The following is a 16,862-nucleotide window of genomic DNA, read 5'->3' as shown; positions in this document are numbered from 1 at the left end:
GTGACGCATTTTACTGTCTGTGTAAAACAGTGTGTAAGAATGTGTATTTTACTGTGTGTGTGTTTGAAGGTGCTGACGTGAGTCAGGTCAGTGGGCGTTTCTCTGGGTCTTCGCGTTTACATGCTGATTATAACACTTAGGAGCCAACGGGCCTTCTCCTAGAGTAAATACAGATGGACAGCTACTGAAGGACACACACACACACACACACACACACTCTCTCTCTCTCTTACAGCACCCGCCCCCTCAGCGTGCCTGTGATTAAGACGAAATTTCTCCTCTTTATGGTCTCATAAAGCTCCCAGTGCAAACATGTTTACAGCTGCAGCAGTAATTGAGTCTTTGTTTGGTGCTTATTCTACAGAATTACAGCACTCATCAGCACTTACACACCGCTAATCAGCCTTCCTGAGACACACGTGGGACAGCTTTATGATCCAGGTAGATACGAGGAGAAACACAAACACTTAGGCACGCACTGAGCCGCACACTTAGATTTAAACACAGTGTTTTTATCCTTCACTCAAATCAGTTGGAATTTGTTGTGAATGCCAAAAAAATGCAGTAAATAAAGATTCTCCATTTCATTTACAGTCAGCGTTTGTATCAACTCTGCCATTTGAGCTTCAAAACACATTTTATCAGGCTACTGACTAAAACAACTAAAGCTCAGTCTGCAAATTTACATCTCTGGGACTTTCCTCCAGCTTCATCACTGTCACCGCTTTGTTGTCGTAAAAGCGCAGATTGCTGCTTTGATGAATGGAGAGAAGTGTTCGAATATGACAAGTATCAGAATTAAATATTTAAGCCAAAAGATGCATAAAAGCAAAATACCTTAGACAGCGATTGCAGTAAATAATGCTGTGTTTTAAAGCAAGCAGTACACTAAATCTCACAGCTATCAGAAGTACACTGCTTCTGCTGCAGCTCAGCCTATCAGCTCTCCCTCCTGCCCTGCCTCTAAACCCATACATCACCAATGACCCTCCCAAAATACCTCTCACATTTTTAAGTCTTGTTCAAATTTGAGCTGAGGGTGAAGTCAAAACTTTAAAGATAAACCATAGTTAGGATATTTTGCTAGAGTTCTTTTGAGTTCTCTTGGATCTGGATGGAGCTATTTATCTGGATAGAGTTTTTTTTATATTTAACGATGGCAAGCCTTAATAAGAACAAGCTGAAATGAAATGGGAATAACAAGGCTATTTTTTAAATGAGCAGGAAGTTTAGATAAATGTGTTAAAATGTAAGGAGTAAAAGTAAAACTTTGTCTGAAAAATACTTACTCCAGTAAAGTATAGATAACTAATATTTGTACTTAAGTAAGGTAACAATTAAGCAATAATGCAAGAGTGGGAATGCTTTAACATGAAATATTGGCACTGCTGTATATTACGTGCCAATATTACACGTTGTAGCATGAACCTTGAGTGTATTATTGTGATTATACCACTGTTCGATTATCGCTGTTTATTGAAAGATTTTGAGTTACAAAGGACAAGAAAATATGATTGTTTGACTTTTGGTTATAAACTCTTAGCTAGTTAAAATAGTTCCTTTGCTGCTCTGTTTGTAACTGTGCTGTTTTGGTTTGTAACGGTGCACGTCCACTGGCACTTTCCTTAACGCATGTCGCCATGCCGGATCACTCGACTCACTGCGTGTGGGTGTGGGCGTGTCCGTGATGTTTTTTTAATTCAAATGAAGCAACAGATGTAGTCAATCAAGTAGTCAAAGTTTAAGATTTTACATTTTTAGTAAACCTCACTGTAATCTATAGTTCTATAAATCCATATTCTGCCATTTTTAGCCTCTCTTTTGTGTTTGAAAGGCTTCTGTTCTGTGTGTGTGAGGCTCGTATGTGTGTGGCATAGCAGCCTGCTGTTCCCTGATTGGCTGGACGCAGCATACATAGTGGCCGGACTCATTTGACTAAAGTTGAGATCTGCTGAATTTTTTTGCCTGAGGACAGGGCTGCATTCAACACAACGCAACCCAGCATGCGGTGGGTCTCTCTATTGAAATGAATGGGATGCGTTGGGGTTTAAGTGCCAGAGGAGCTGCATCATTGCTAGGTTATCTGTATGTGGCGGAGCAATACATAAAGCGCTTCAGTTACAGACTATTACCGGCTGATAATGGCACTCATAGAATCTCTTCCAGCCAATCACATTGCGGTGTCGGAACTAACTGTGGAATAATGAAGTATTTGTACCTCCTTACATGACGCCTCTGCTTGCTAGACTAGTAGATTAATTTATCACTGTCACCAAGGGCGTAGGAGCGGGCTTGATATTGGGGGGGACACATTTGCCAATATGAACCCACGCCCACCCAATAGTTTCCTAGAACAACATTTGTGGAAATTACTTTTAATTAAAAGTAAATTATTATTATAAGGTGATTTTACAACCTAAACATGTTACTCCACATTACAGCTACTGTTGTTAGAAAAATTATGCAAGCAATGTCTGAGTTATCACCTAATATTTAAAATAATATAACAGATTATTATTATTGTTATTATTATTGTTATTATTATTATTATTATTATTATTATTATTATTATTATTATTATTATTATTATGTATTGGCATGTCAATTCTGTTGTATATTTACATTTTCTCCTGCACTTTTATTTTTTTCTACTGAGAGCTCTTCTTAAGATGGTGTCCTTTTATGTAAAAGAATGTAACTTTACGTTTCATACAGACTTTTATAAACGTCAGGATAAGTGGTCTTACTGTGAAATACAAATGAACAGAAGTCACGTTACAGCAGTGTTTCTCAACCCAGTTCTTATATATTCTACTGCATATTAAAACTGTTCTGCATATTCTAGAGCTTCCTCTGGTGGATATACATGATTAATTTAGGCTCCATAGGGGGCTAAAGGATTTTAACAGGTAAACTCAGTAAATGACTGTTTATTAGCTGATCAGGTGGAAAACACTAGTTTAGGGCAGTGATCGGGGTTAAGTAACTGCTTTAAACTACCAACTTAAAGTACTGTACGAAATTCGGGCGATCATCTACATCCAGCTTCTAGATAACTAGTTAGTTAAATCAATTTTCGTTCATTATAGCTCACAGTAAGTCCTGTAATCCTAAATGAATAAACAGTTTGAAAATTAAAGTGATTAGCTGATCAGGTACAGGGAAACATTACATATATATTTTATTTTTTTCCTTTAACCCTGACTCCCAATCTAGCTAATTCCAAAGATAAGCTTACACACTAACACAGCTGCAGTTTATTAATCACAGTGGGTTTAAACTGTGTGCTGATTCAGAGACGTGTATTTTTAACCAGCTATCAGAAACATATCATCACAGTTGAAGTGGTTAGCCTATCGTTACCTTTCTTTTAGAAAAATCTCCGTATATCCATATCTGTTTTAAAATCAGCTGAAGCTGCTGCGTCCCGATCCCGCTGCTAAATCTCACAGCGAGGGGGCGGGGCTTCCCCAACAGCAAACTGCCTCTGCTCCGCGCGCCGCAAAACCAGCAAGCTGATTGGCTGTTTCTACTGAGAGGCGTGACTTAATACTTGAACCGGCTCCGTGATTGGTCCGGTCTGTCTCCTCATTAATAGTACAGCTGACCTGAGCGAACTGATATCATTTTTGGGGGGGACAAATCCACCTGTTTCTAATATTGGGTGGGACATGTCCCACCCATCCCCCCCGGTTCCTACGCCTATGACTGTCACTAAATGCACTAAAAGCTCTGGTTGGGGGCGTTGGGACTTTTATAGCCAGACCACACCAGGCCACGGCTAAAGAGCGCTAGCGCTAACTTAATAACACTGTTTATAACAGCATTATCTGAGCTGAGGGTCAGCGAGTGTGGACTCACTCTCTCTCCCTCTCACTGACCATCTGCAGCCTCAGGCCACAAACCCCGAACCGAGAATAGAGAGCAGAGAGCTGGTGCTGGGGCGCAGTTAGTTGTTGGCTGTGCGGTTATCTGTAAGGCTGTGTTTGTGAATTCTTCAGCACAGCACCTTCCTGCGGTCGCGGTGTATAGCTATATCTGAAAGGCACGCGCGGTCCTGCAGCTGCAAGCGGGAGTTCAGCGGTTTGGGATCGCTGCGCGCGGCTAATTTGACAGGGAGCAGCGCGCGCTGGAAGACAGAGAGAGAAAGAGAGAGAGAGAGAGAGAGAGAGAGAGAGAAAGAGGGAGAGGAGCAGATTGGGTGGTTAGATTTGGGCGTGGGGCGTGGTCGTGTTCGTAAACCACGCCCCCTAATTTCTTTCACTCTCTCAGTGAGTCTGTGAGCCCGTGCCCTGTGTGAGCTCTGGAGGGGGCAGCGGCGGCGGCAGCAGCAGCAGGCAGGCGAAGGGACCGGGGGCTGAAATCTGATCCCTCGTGTTTTTTTTCTTCTTTTTTATAAACCTCCCCTCTCCCTCCATCCCTCTCCAAACTGTTAGTGGCAGCCCGTGGCAGGCGGGCAGGCTTTCACACAGCGCGAGGCAGGAGGAGCGCGCGGAGCACGGAGCTCTCTCTCTCTGCTTCTCTCTCTTTACTGAACACGCGCACACCTCCCCGGAGCGGAGCCCCTCAGCCCCGCGTCCCCCAGCGCCCGGAGAGACCTCTGACTGGAACCGGGGGCTTTTCTAGCCGCCGCTTGTTTATTTGGACGAGTTCGCGTGGAGCGGCTTTGCTGTGGAGTGAAGTTTGTTGGATGAGCTGGAGACACGCAGCGCTGAGCGCGAGCGAGCGCGTGAACACCGAGCACAGAGCAAGGTGGACTGGACCTGTGTGTGTTTATGAGTGCGTGTGCGCGTGGAGGAACTGTTTATGGTGATTTGTGCTAACTAGCTTTACCTGCTGAAAAAAAAGGATTACTGAGAAAACGGAGGGAGTTTGGGTAAGTAGTCCTATTATTGTGCCTCTATTTTCACTAAGATTCATAACCTAGCGTTATATTACAGAATACAGCTCTGAGAAAAAAATAAGACACCACTTAAGAGACAACATGATGAGTTTCTTTGATTTTACCTCTGGAATATAATCAAGAGGAAGATAAAGGTAACCCAGGAGTGACATACAGTTATCCAAAAGCAGTGTGTAAGACTGTTGGAGGAGAACATGCCAAGATGCATGAAAAATGAGATTAAAAACCAGGGTTTTTTTATACCAAATATTGATTTCTTAAAACTTTATGAATATGAACTTGTTTTCTTTTTATTTGAATAGAAACTCTGCATACTGTTTGTTATTTCAGACATTTCTCATTTTCTGCAAATAAATACTCTAAATGACAATATTTTTATTTGGGAGAACTGTTGTCAGTAGTTTATAGAATAAAACAGCAATGTGTAGTTTCACTCAAAAATATACCTGTAAGTAGAAAAATAAGATAAACTGATTTAGAAACTGAGTGAAAAGTGGTCTCTTAATTTTTTTTCAGAGCTGTATGTATTTTATCTATCGATTTATGATTCTATTTTCCCTTTATTCCCTGTTTGTTGCTGTTATTATTTTAACTAGCCCTCTATGGCATTAATTATATATATTTGAAAAAATATATATCACCACCACTGCTTTTTTGGCATTATTCCCCTAACAAATGTGGTCTAACCATATACTGTTGCCCAGAGGCAACAAATGAAAAAGAAAAACAATGTTTAAATACGTAAATAAAAATGTCTATATAAAATCATTAAATAGCGACAAATGCTTTTTCTTTAATGTGTTTATGCACAATATTTTTTTTATTATTTTGGTTGTTATTACACCATTCAGTACCATACCTTATTTATTATTTATTTATTTATTTATTTATTTATTTATTTATTTATTTATTTATTTATTTGTATTTTAATTTGTTCCCATTGGGCAACATTATATAGGTCAGTTTTGTTAAAACAGTGGTGATTCAAATAATCAGCTTGTTATCAAAATAATAAAAAAGTGGTCTGAAAAAAAGTTCGGAAAGTTGCTAAATATCTGTTTTGTTTCTCCCCAAAAATATAATCCATGCCATAGAGGGTTGACCTATAATAATAATAATTATTTATTTATGATTTTTTTTATGAGTCAGTAGTAGCTCTAGATTAGCTAAGCATGTGCCTTTTCCTCATTTCCTTGTCTTCAACTCAGACAGACAGGTCTGTTGAGTTTTTTAGGCTGCGTCCAAAACCACATATCTAGCTATTAACTCTAACTACCCTAGAGCTTACAGCTCACAGAATAGTACAAATACTTTCATTATTAGAGTAACATTGAACAACCTTTCATACACAAAAAAAAACCTTCAGTTAAGATGTACTTTTGTTTTATAGTTAGTATAGTCCACTCAGTGTTGTATATTTCAAACATCTAAATCATTTCAAGCCAAGTGAACTGTGTATTTGAGTTGATATCACTCAAATTCACACTAGCTTCTTTACTTAATGCTTTGATATGTTAGGGCCAGTTAACCACTTAGACGTCTAATGACTGAAACATTAACCCTCTGGAGATGCCACCTTTTCTAATGACGTAATTCTACATTAGTGTGTCAGTGGTGACTGTACCTTTTAGCCAACATTAATCCACTTTCAGCAGCAGAGGAAGTGTTATTTTGCCCTTACAGCCTTTATTGATGAGACCAAAATATCGTACAAGCAAACACATAGGGAAAAGGGTAGCCTGGAGGGAATGACTACACACTGAAAGTGAGTGAGAGTGAGGTTGGAAAGACACACCCAATATGCATATATATACAGTATATATAGATGGCACCGGGAGCCTATGGTAAATAATTATTTTGCTGTAATTATGTCAGCTAGTAGCTTTTACAGTACGGTACATGTACAGGAGATTAATGTGGTGTATCATAGTACAGTACTGTGATTTAGGACCTCGCTGTGCCTCATTCAGTCAAAGCCAAGTGATTGTTATTGCGTCTGGAACTCACAGTGCTTTCCCTGAGAGTACCTGAGCTCCTCCACTGACCCAAACAGACTAATTTCTCTTGTTTGGATTTATGTAAAAGAGCTTTTTAGCTTTTAGCATTTAAACATACAAGAAATCCACACATGCGTCAGTTCTGTGAGATGTGCAGGAAGCTCTACAGTCCTCCAGGCTGTAGTATAAAGAGGATGAGTTCTGCTGAGTGTTAATAGATTAATGTCACAGGCTAACTCATTAGTTTAATTTTCCCTCCTGAACTACAGCAACACAAACCACAACAGAGCCTTAGCCGTGAGGCGTCTGATGTAGCTAGCAAGCTTTTTCCTGCTGGGAAGAGACTGTGAGGTGTGTGTGTGTATGAGTGTGTGTGAATGAGTGTGTGGGTGTGTGGCATCTGTCTAAAAATAGCTGTAAGAATAGAAAAGGGCTAATTTGGGCTACTACTTTGTTAGCCAAATATTCCTTCAGAAGTCACTGGAGAAGGCTTGTGTGTTTTTGGTCCAGCTGAACGAACCCACAGTGTGTGTGTGTGTGTGTGTGTGTATATGTGTGTGTCCGTTTCTGACCCGCATAGGCGCAGGACATCTGAAACCAATTGTGCACATTAGAGTGAGTTAACGTCTCCCCAGGTGTTAACGGGGGGCTTCTGGGGGTAATTAGCCACCACCACTGAAGTAGCACTCGTTCAGGACTCACTCGTGTCCCTCATGGGCCATGTAGACTACCTCAGCCAGACAGAAGGAGAGTAGCAGGAGCTGCTGTAGCAGAAGCTGCTCTGGAGCAGGTGTGTTTGTTTTAAACTCTCTGGCTGATATAGGATAAAGCTGTGATGGTCTAATGTGGTCACAGCTGGTCAGAACAGTGGCTTAGATTATCCTTTGGAGACTGTTCTGTTTTAAAGAATGATTGTTGGTCCAAATGAGGAGCAAATCTTAGGATTTGTGGAATCTGCTGAACTTGTGGAATGGAGTTCAGGTAAAGGTGGGCAGAATGGCATATTTAATCATATTGCGATAAGGTTTTTTTTTCTGTTATCGTGATACATTTTAAGGCTTCCTGAGCATGTTAAGTATATCGCTGACTAGGGCGGCACGAAATTGGAAAAATTGTTCTATTTCTGACAATGCCCCCACCCGAGCGCTGTTTCGCGCCATGACCGATCAAGAGCTTAGTCAGCATGGAGCACTCAAAACCAAAGGAAAACAGCAATACAACAGTAATCAGCCCTTTAATCAGGCATTTAATGTCTCTTTAAAAGTTAATAAGAGCATTTTTCTGGGATTAAAAGCAAGAATTCAGCTGTAACTGGAAATATCTGTGCAAAACTGTGCTGACTGAGGTGCACAGCTTTCGACACATGCGTTTACAAGCGCGTGCCAAACCATGTGGATGGAGGCCATGCGGTTACCTCGTGTTTACTGCGTGCAGCCCTATCGTTGTTAACAAAATGATTATTTTGGTATTCGACTAAACTGACGATTATTTTTTCGATTAGTCGATAAGTAAACGATTATTTCTGCCATGTCCTTCATCACTAAAACCAATAGAAACAGCTGAACATGAGATTTAAAAAGGCATTTAAATGTCTAGATGTTGTTTAAACATGGAAAGTACTAATATTTAGTGAGTAAATATGTAATCTGTTCTCTGTGGGCATTTTTGGAGGGAGTTGAGCTGAGTGAGCCATTTACCCCCATTTATGTCCCACTGCACTTCTGTCCTCAGCACTTGTGGTCGACAAATTTAAATAATCGACATTGTCGATTATATCGACAAATCGTTGCGTCATTAATGACACGTTTCATTAAACAGTGCCACTACACTAATTACCGCTGTTTAGTTAGATGAAGTGCAACATATCATGAATGGAGAATATTTAAAGTGTACTTTTAAGAATCTATTTCTCGATTTCTAAAGCATCTGAAAGTCTGCAGTCATGGTTATCGCAATAGATATTGTGTAAAATTGTGCAAATGTCTTAAAATTATACAAATTATACATTTTATGCTTTATGTTTAGCTCTAGAATAATAGGATAGAAGTTCAGGTGTGATTTTCCTCTATCAGCCCATCTCTTTTGACATTTATTATGCATACAAATAAATATAAAGAGAAAGAAATTAGGGCAGAAAATGCACTGATCATACTCTAGAAGAAACACAGCCTTTCTATATTGACTGGCCTCCTTCACTCACTGTGGCAGCGCTTAAAAAGCCGACTCCCCGATTGGGCCTGACTCAAGCCCAGCGTGTCACCTTGTGAGGATCTTCTCAGAAGAACTCGGAAAAAACTCGGCACAAGCAGACCCTCTGATCAGCCCCCCGACTTTTGGGCTCATCCTGTTTTTAATCAGCCGCTCTTTGCGTTTTCATTTTGCAAGGATAACAGGCTCAGCAGAAGCCTGGCAGACCTGAGTAACCACCTTCATATATGGCTACAGCGAGCCTCCAGTGACCTGCTGACAGGAGCCGTAGATCCACTTCATGAAATGATCTTTTACCGTTTGCCTCGGTTGTCTGCTGTTGTTGAGGATCAGTGGGCTTTTTTTTAATATGGAACGTGGTGAAAACGGCTTACGGCGTCTCCTCTGCAGCACAATATGCAGCTTAATCAGAGCAAACTGAGCCACAGGAGAGACTGAGAAAGACTACTTTCAGAGAGTAATAGAGACATCACAGACTTTTCACACAGATTTTCACCTGCTCTGTACTCTCTGATCCCTGTATTAACCCTTTCAGGCATGTGCAGAGGATTTTTTTATAATTTATTATTTTATATAAACGTCAGAACAGACTTACTGTTCTGGGAAATTACAAACCATTTAATCCAAACTATTTATTACAAAATTTAGATGCAGGGCTGGATGTCATTTCTTTAGTGGATTCTCTGAGCAACCAATGTGAATTAAGTGGCTTTGACTATATGATTTAGCCTATGTTTTTTTAATTAATGTCGTAGGTAAAAGAAGCAGGCTGGAAAGTTTTTCTTGCTTTTGTGCTATACAGGTTGGTTTATGCACAAAAAAAAACGTCCATGGGTCTGGTCAATACATCATCGTTAGAAGACCAAGACCCAGCTTTTCAGAATAAAAAAAAACACTTCCTGTGTGTTAAATCTTTCAACTATCCACAGAAAACATCAAGACTTTTAGAAATGTTTCTTAAAGTTTCTATAGCATAGGTAGAAGAAGCAGGCTGGAAAGTTTTTCTTGTTAAAGCTCCACTAGGTAGGATTGAGATTTTGTGCTCGTGGGCTCCCCCTACAGTTTTAGAGTGTAATAAATGTTTCAGGCGGATTAGTTACTCTATCTCATTTTCTGGCTTTCACAGACATATTTGGTCTCTTTCCAGCTTCTGCCAGAGTGTCTGTATGTTAGTTTGTAAAGAATGAAGCAGTAGTCCTTGTAGAACTGTTAGAACTAAAGGTCGGAAAGCAGGTCGCAGTTCTCGTGAGCGTTGGTCACGGCCGCCTCGGAAAACTTACAGAGTCTGGTTTGAGCTCAGAGGAGCCCGGCACAGACACGAGAACACTGCTATTCCTCCTATTACAACTCAATGGAGCACTGCAGTGAGTTTCAAGCTGTAATTTCACTTCTTTAAAAAGATCAAAAATCAAGGAAATCCTACCTAGTGCTGCTTTAAATCTTTTAGCTATCCACAGAAAGCATGAAAACATTTAGAAAACACATAGATATCCCATTTAAACATGAGCAAATTGAGAAATTAATAAAGAAAAAAAATAAGAAAAGATTTCTTAAAGTTTCTTACAGTGTCCAACTGTCTAAAATGGTTAAATGACACTTTAGCTTTTGGCTTCGCTTAAAAAGTTCCTACAAAGTCTTATACTGGCCCTTTTAGCTGAATATTTATTGTTCAGAAGAGAGCAATTAAAGTTTGTGTACATATTTTGAGTGCCTCGGTCATCTCCACTAAATAATCACAACTTCATACACGCACAAACCCTCTCTCCGTGCCAAACCGCCTAGCGCTTCAGTCCAGCCTCCTGTCACCAGCAGTGTTAGGCCCAGTATGTAGATGTTTTTCATGCATATTTCCCTTTGATTCAGATCAGAGAGGCGCAGAGGGAACAACACAGCGAACAGTAAAAAGCAAAATGTGGAAGCTAGCACCTTCATTTATGAGCCCCCAACAAGCAGATTCAGGTTTCAGATCAGATTCTTCACAAATCCTGTTGGATAAATACGGCCTATTCCGCTCACATGCGCAGCCCATTTACGCTGTTAACTGTTAATCAGTCATAATGCCCTGCCTCGCCCCGCCACCCTCACCGCCGTGTGTTTAGACTCCAGAAGCTAACTTTAAACTGCGCTAAAGCACAGGCACTATGTTACGCTCGCTGTAAGCGACCCTCGTCGAGAGGCCGTGTCGGAGACTGGATCCAGCCGTGTGGATTTAACTCGACCTCCTGCCCTCTCGCAGTACGTGCACGGCTTTATATGGGCACTTTGATTCTTCTAAAATAATAGGGATAAAAACAAGAACTTCATGTTGTAACAAGTGGTTTGGCTGCTTTTAGCCAAGTCAAATGAAGACTCTGATCAATGCTTTATACCCTGGAGGTCTGAAGACGGGCCAACTCACTTTTATAATGGCATTGCATTAGTTGTGTATTAGTTTTAAAGCAGTTGGGAAGGAAAACCTTAAGGTAATTACTGAAAATGAGGCACACGTGCAGCATTAAAGGACATATCAGAGATACCCCGGTTGTTTCTATTGAAAATGAAAGAGACTGATGGCTTGGATTGTAAACATTCACTTAAAGAGTACAGAAAGATGACATATGTAGAAATTCTCCTGAAAAATGTACAATTCATTTTTTTCATTTTGTGATGTCATAAAAACCAGGGACATATTCACAAAGTGAGTTTTAAAACAAGACATTTTTCATAGATGCATTTGTTTCCTCAAACTTCAAGGTTAATAATGAACAGTTAAGATTAATTAATATCCTTAAAAAATCTTCTTTGTATGTTTTTTTTCTTTTTATGTAAAAAAAAGCTTGAATTTAACTCAAGCTGCTTTAAGCTGTGAAATGCAACATGACAAAAACTTGGATAAAAATCTTAACAAAACCTTTAACACTTTCTTAAAATTTAAGAACGTTTTGGCTAAAAAAAATAGCATGTACAAAAAAAGTTATTATTTATTTTTAAAGTTTATTTTAAAAGTTTTTTATGGCTGGTGAATCCAGTCCCAGCATGTTTAGTAACACACAGTATGGACAAATGTATTGGGAGACCTGCACTTGATTTCTAAAATCATGGGTGTTACAAAAAGGTTATCCTGGAGTTTTTGGAGTAAATGTCTCTACTGTCCGGGGAAGGCTTTGTACTATAGTTTGGATAGCTGTGAGGATTTGATTGTTTGATTGATTAGTGCCAATAGATTCATGGTTATCAGCTACAGTCCTATTTTGTTGGCAGTAGCTGTGTGCACAACTGGGTGTTACTTAAAGTAGCTGGGGGCTTCGAGTGATCCAGCAGGCTAAGTGCTGCCACTATGAGCAGGAGATTGCCCGTTTGAATCCGGTTCATGCAGCTTGCCATCGGCTACCTGAGCCCTGAGAGAGCACAGTTGGCCTTGTTCTTTTTGGGTGGGTAGATGGCGCTCTTTCCCCACATCACTCCAAAGGGTGATGTTGATCAGAACAAGGCTGCGTCTGTGAGCTGATGTATTGGAACCAGATTGCTGCGCTTTCCTCCGAGTGTGCTGTTATGGTACTCAGCAATGCTGCATCAGCAGCAGCTCTAAAATAGGAGGATGAACATGTGTTAGTCTTCATCTTCCTGGTGTGTTGGGGCATCTTTAGTGATGGTGGGAGTCCTAATGAGTGGGTTGGGTAATTGGCCATGTAAATTGGGGAGAAAATGGGATTAAAAAAAAGTATAGTAGCTGATTATTATGCATTTATTACATGTTTACAAACATAGCCTATGGATTTTCAGCGTACAGCAGTCTAGTCCTGCCCATTCACATTGAAGAATTATTATTAATTGTATAAAACTTAAGAAAAACATAGGATATGAGCAGGAACAGCTACAAGCTTAATTCAGTTTAAGCTGAAGCAAAAGCAGAGTCAAGAGTAGACAGATCACTAAAGACCTAGATATACAGTCTCCACGGAAAATCAGCGCTAAATAAAACTAAAACAAAAAAAAAAAACACAAGTGACATTTTCCATCAAACCATCTCTCTCTCTCTCTCTCTCTCTCTCTCTCACACACACTCCAGCCTTTTCTGTTTTTAACAGTGGTGTGGGTTTGGGTCTGGAGTGAGTGAGTGAGTGCTACGTCAGCTAGAGCTCCACTCATCAGTGTGTTACTGTAAGACTGTAAGATACTCCAGGAGCCAGCCAGACACACACACACACACACATGCTCACACACACTCACACACACTCCAGAAATACACCCTTCTCTCATACAAACAGACCCAACCTGATACACTATCACTCTACAGCGCTGAACACACTGCTGCTCTGCCCAGCCAGAAAAAACACACTGTTACTCAACACGCCAGCCCTGTGTGTGTGTGTGTGTGTGTGTGTGTGTGTGTGTAAGTGTGTCGGTGTGTGTGTGTGTGTGTGTGTTTTTTAGACCTTTCCTCAGTATTTGCTGACCAAGACGTGATCCTGTACTCATCACGAGAAAGGAAAACAGCACCACGCCACCCTTAGGGAGGGTGCGGGTGGGTCATCTGTGGTCGTCCTAGAAAAATGCCACCGTTTAACGTTAATCTAAACACTGTGTGTGTGTCTGTGTGTGTCTATGGGTCTGTGTGTGTGTGTCTAAGCCAAGGCTGCTCTGAAATAACAGGAGTTAAGATGTTTAAGCAAACACACAGTTCTCTTATTCTCTATAGTGGGATATAAAATAAAAAAATATACTATATATACACATTCTCATCTCTGTATTTGAGTGTACTTGTGTGTGTGTGTAATAAGTGTGTGTGTGTGCATTTTAGACCACTTTACATTCCTCGTATTGTGACTAATGTAAACTCTCTATGTGGCAAGGCCCAATCTCGAAGACACACACACGCACAGAGGCCGCAGTGTGTGAGGGGAGCGTGTGTTTTCTTTACAGCGATAAGTGTGTTTGTGTTAGCTCAGCGAAAGACGTGTTTGGGAGCAGTAGGAGAGCGAGTGAGTGCAAGAGAGAAGGAATAAAAGAGAATAAGAGAGAGAGAGAAGCTTGAGAGAGAGAGAGAGAGAGAGAGAGAATGAAGTAATGAGAAGAAGCGTTTACAAGAAGTCGGGCCGTGTAAACCTGCGTCGGACGAATGCAAGTAAATAATTCCATTTTTATTCAGCGCAGGCCCAATTATCACCTTGTTCCTCTCTGGGCGCAGAGCTCTGAAGCAGTCTGCAGAAAGCATTTCCACGTCAGCGGCCCAGAGCAGAGAGTAGCTCACACTCTCTAATAGCGTGTCTCGCGAAGAACGACAAGCAAACACTTCTTATCGTCTTGTTCCGTTAACATTCTGTTTACAGCCTTTTCCACTTCTCTCCTCCTAAACCTCTTCTAAACCTCTCAGCTGTTTGTTTTCCCGTCACAAAGAGTCTGAGCTCTTTTATAAATCCAACTTTTTTCTGCTGTTGTCTTTTTCAGGTGGCTGGTGGACCCAGGACACGTGTGTGTGTGAGTGAGTAAGCGTGTCAGTGTGTGAGGCTTCACGCAGTGTGTGTGTGAAAGTGAGTGGGAGTGTGGTTTGACGCCATGCAACGCGGGTGTGCGGCGGATGTGTGATCGTGGTTGCTGTGGTGAGGAACCTGGGCCCCGCCCCCAGGCCGGGATGATCGCGCTCTGCCTCCTCCTCTACCTCTCCTCCGTCATCCCGCCATCCGTACTCAGCGCCCACCTGCCCCCGACAGAGCCCACGGGTAAGTTCTAGTTCTCTCCCACACACAGTACACTACAGTATCTCTCTTTCTGACCTTTCTGTTTACACCTGGTCACAAACATTTGAGTAGTGTCTAAAAAAATCTGGATTATTTGATTCTGGATCCTGATATGATCTTTACTATGGAATGGAATTAGTGCCAAATTGAAAAGCAAACTACACTAGAGCACACTACCATGGAAGAATGCAAACACAATGCACAAAATGCATTGCTTTTCCTCACTAGCATGCAGAATATGTGCTAAAATGAAATGCAAAAACACTAAAACATTACATTTAACTGCACTTTATCTCTTTGTTGATAAAGAGGGAACAAGAATTTACATTTTCAAAACCAGGAGTAAACACTAGCTAACCTCATGGCTTCTATCCACATGGTTGGGCACGTGCTTGTAAACGCACGTGTCGAAAGCTGTGCACCTCAGCCCAGCACAGTTTTGCGCAGCTGAATTCAGATCCCAGAAAATCCCAGAAAAACGCTCTTATTCGCCTATTTACCTGATTAAAGGGCCGAGACAGCTGGTTGGTGGGGCGGGGCTGGTGATGTCACAGGCCCTGCATTGTTTAATATCGCGATAGAGTAGATTATATTTTATCAGATCAGTTTGAGACAGCTGTTTTAAAAGCTTTGAACCTGAAGAACCAACCCATGGAATTTCTTTCTCACAAAAGCTGTCAAATCATGAATGACTCTTGCGCAAGATCTACTTTTCATACCAAGCAAGACACTTTGATGGAATTAAACTCACTGAGCACTTAATGAGGAAATAAATCTGCTAAATCTAGCAGCCTCTATTCTTAGTAGCATGGATTCTTTTCTTTGATTGTTTGCCTTTTTACTGCATTCCAAAAGACTACTGAAGAACACTGAACTCTTTGTCATGTTTGAGTTCTCAAAAAACAGTTTGAGTTGACTTTTGAGATGAGCCTGTGCTCATGATGAGATGCTTATGATGAGACTTTTGAGATGGGCCGGTTTGCGACATGCTTTATTTTATTAAACTCATGAGAGCTGAACAATGGAGACGCATTGATCTTTTGAAAAAATTAGCTACTGCATCTACCTCATCTGTTTTCATTTGATACATATATATACCACTAAAAGGTCGTAATTCTCATTTGTGAATGTCTGGTTTAATGTCACTTTGAAATGAAGTTGGAAAAAAGTAAGCAATTATATTATTTTGTCATATAAGAATAACTTTAAAAACATATTTAAATGTGGTGTATCATGATATATATCGTTATCGTGATATTAAAAAATTCCATATCGTGATATATGATTTTTCCCATATCGCCCAGGACTAATGGCAACTTCTGCTGTTGTAGCCTGTCTCCTGTAAAATTTTACATGTGCATTCTGGAATGTTTTTGAGCTCACCACAACTTTACAGAGACCAGTTTGCTCATAAGAATACATATAGAGGGATATAGATTTCTCATTGTGAAACTTTTTCAAACATCTAAGAATCATGTTAGTGCTTTAGTAAGGACCTTTTTGGAAAACCCGTCCCACAGTAGTTGTAGTAGAATAGAATTACTGTAGACTTTCTGCCAGCTCCATCCAATTTGGCCAATTTCCACTGACAACTCTCACTGGATGTTTATATTTTGTTAGTATTTTGAATAAATAGTAGACTGTATTGTGCTCAAATATAATTCAATAGCAAACTTTCTATATAGGCTTGTGATTAAAGGCCATGCTCTCATCTTTAAAGTGATAATTCTACTTTTAAAGGGAGAATCTTCTGAAGCTTTGAGGGACTGTTGTCAATTAAGAAAGTATAGTGTGGAGATGAGTAGAGGCGATGGAGTGGAGTGTGTGGTGTGTGTGAGTGGGAGAGGATGAAGAGCAGTGCCAGCGGTCTAAGCACTTTCAGTGAGAGCTTGTAGTCATTATTGAGCACAGTCTGAGCTGGTGATTTATTACACAATCCTGAGCCTGATGGATTGGGCGCTGCGGAGTGGATTACATGACAGATAGGGGTGTGAGGGTGCGCATTACGTGTGTGTGTGTGTGTGTGTGTGGGTTGTG

At 40.6% G+C, this 16,862-nt stretch overlaps 1 protein-coding gene across 6 annotated transcripts in view; it reads left to right on the top strand.

The window, feature by feature from the left end:
* Positions 1-4,297: 4,297 nt before the first annotated feature.
* The window catches only part of fgfr3 (fibroblast growth factor receptor 3), an 82,548-nt gene continuing 69,983 nt past the window's right edge, over positions 4,298-16,862 (top strand). For 3 of the 6 annotated variants that reach the window (XM_049481322.1, XM_007230891.4, XM_022684929.2), the window contains exons 1-2: positions 4,298-4,876; positions 14,536-14,807. In XM_049481322.1, coding sequence (XP_049337279.1) covers positions 14,666-14,807 — 142 coding nt within the window. In that variant the 5' untranslated portion in view covers positions 4,298-4,876; positions 14,536-14,665. The remainder of the gene's footprint in view (positions 4,877-14,535; positions 14,808-16,862) is intronic. The other 3 variants (XM_049481323.1, XM_015608290.3, XM_007230892.4) reach the window with 1 other exon arrangement.

The sequence above is a fragment of the Astyanax mexicanus genome, chromosome 7, assembly GCF_023375975.1.
Source record: "Astyanax mexicanus isolate ESR-SI-001 chromosome 7, AstMex3_surface, whole genome shotgun sequence".
NCBI lineage: Eukaryota > Metazoa > Chordata > Actinopteri > Characiformes > Acestrorhamphidae > Astyanax > Astyanax mexicanus.
This window is presented reverse-complemented; position numbering and strand designations above follow the sequence as displayed.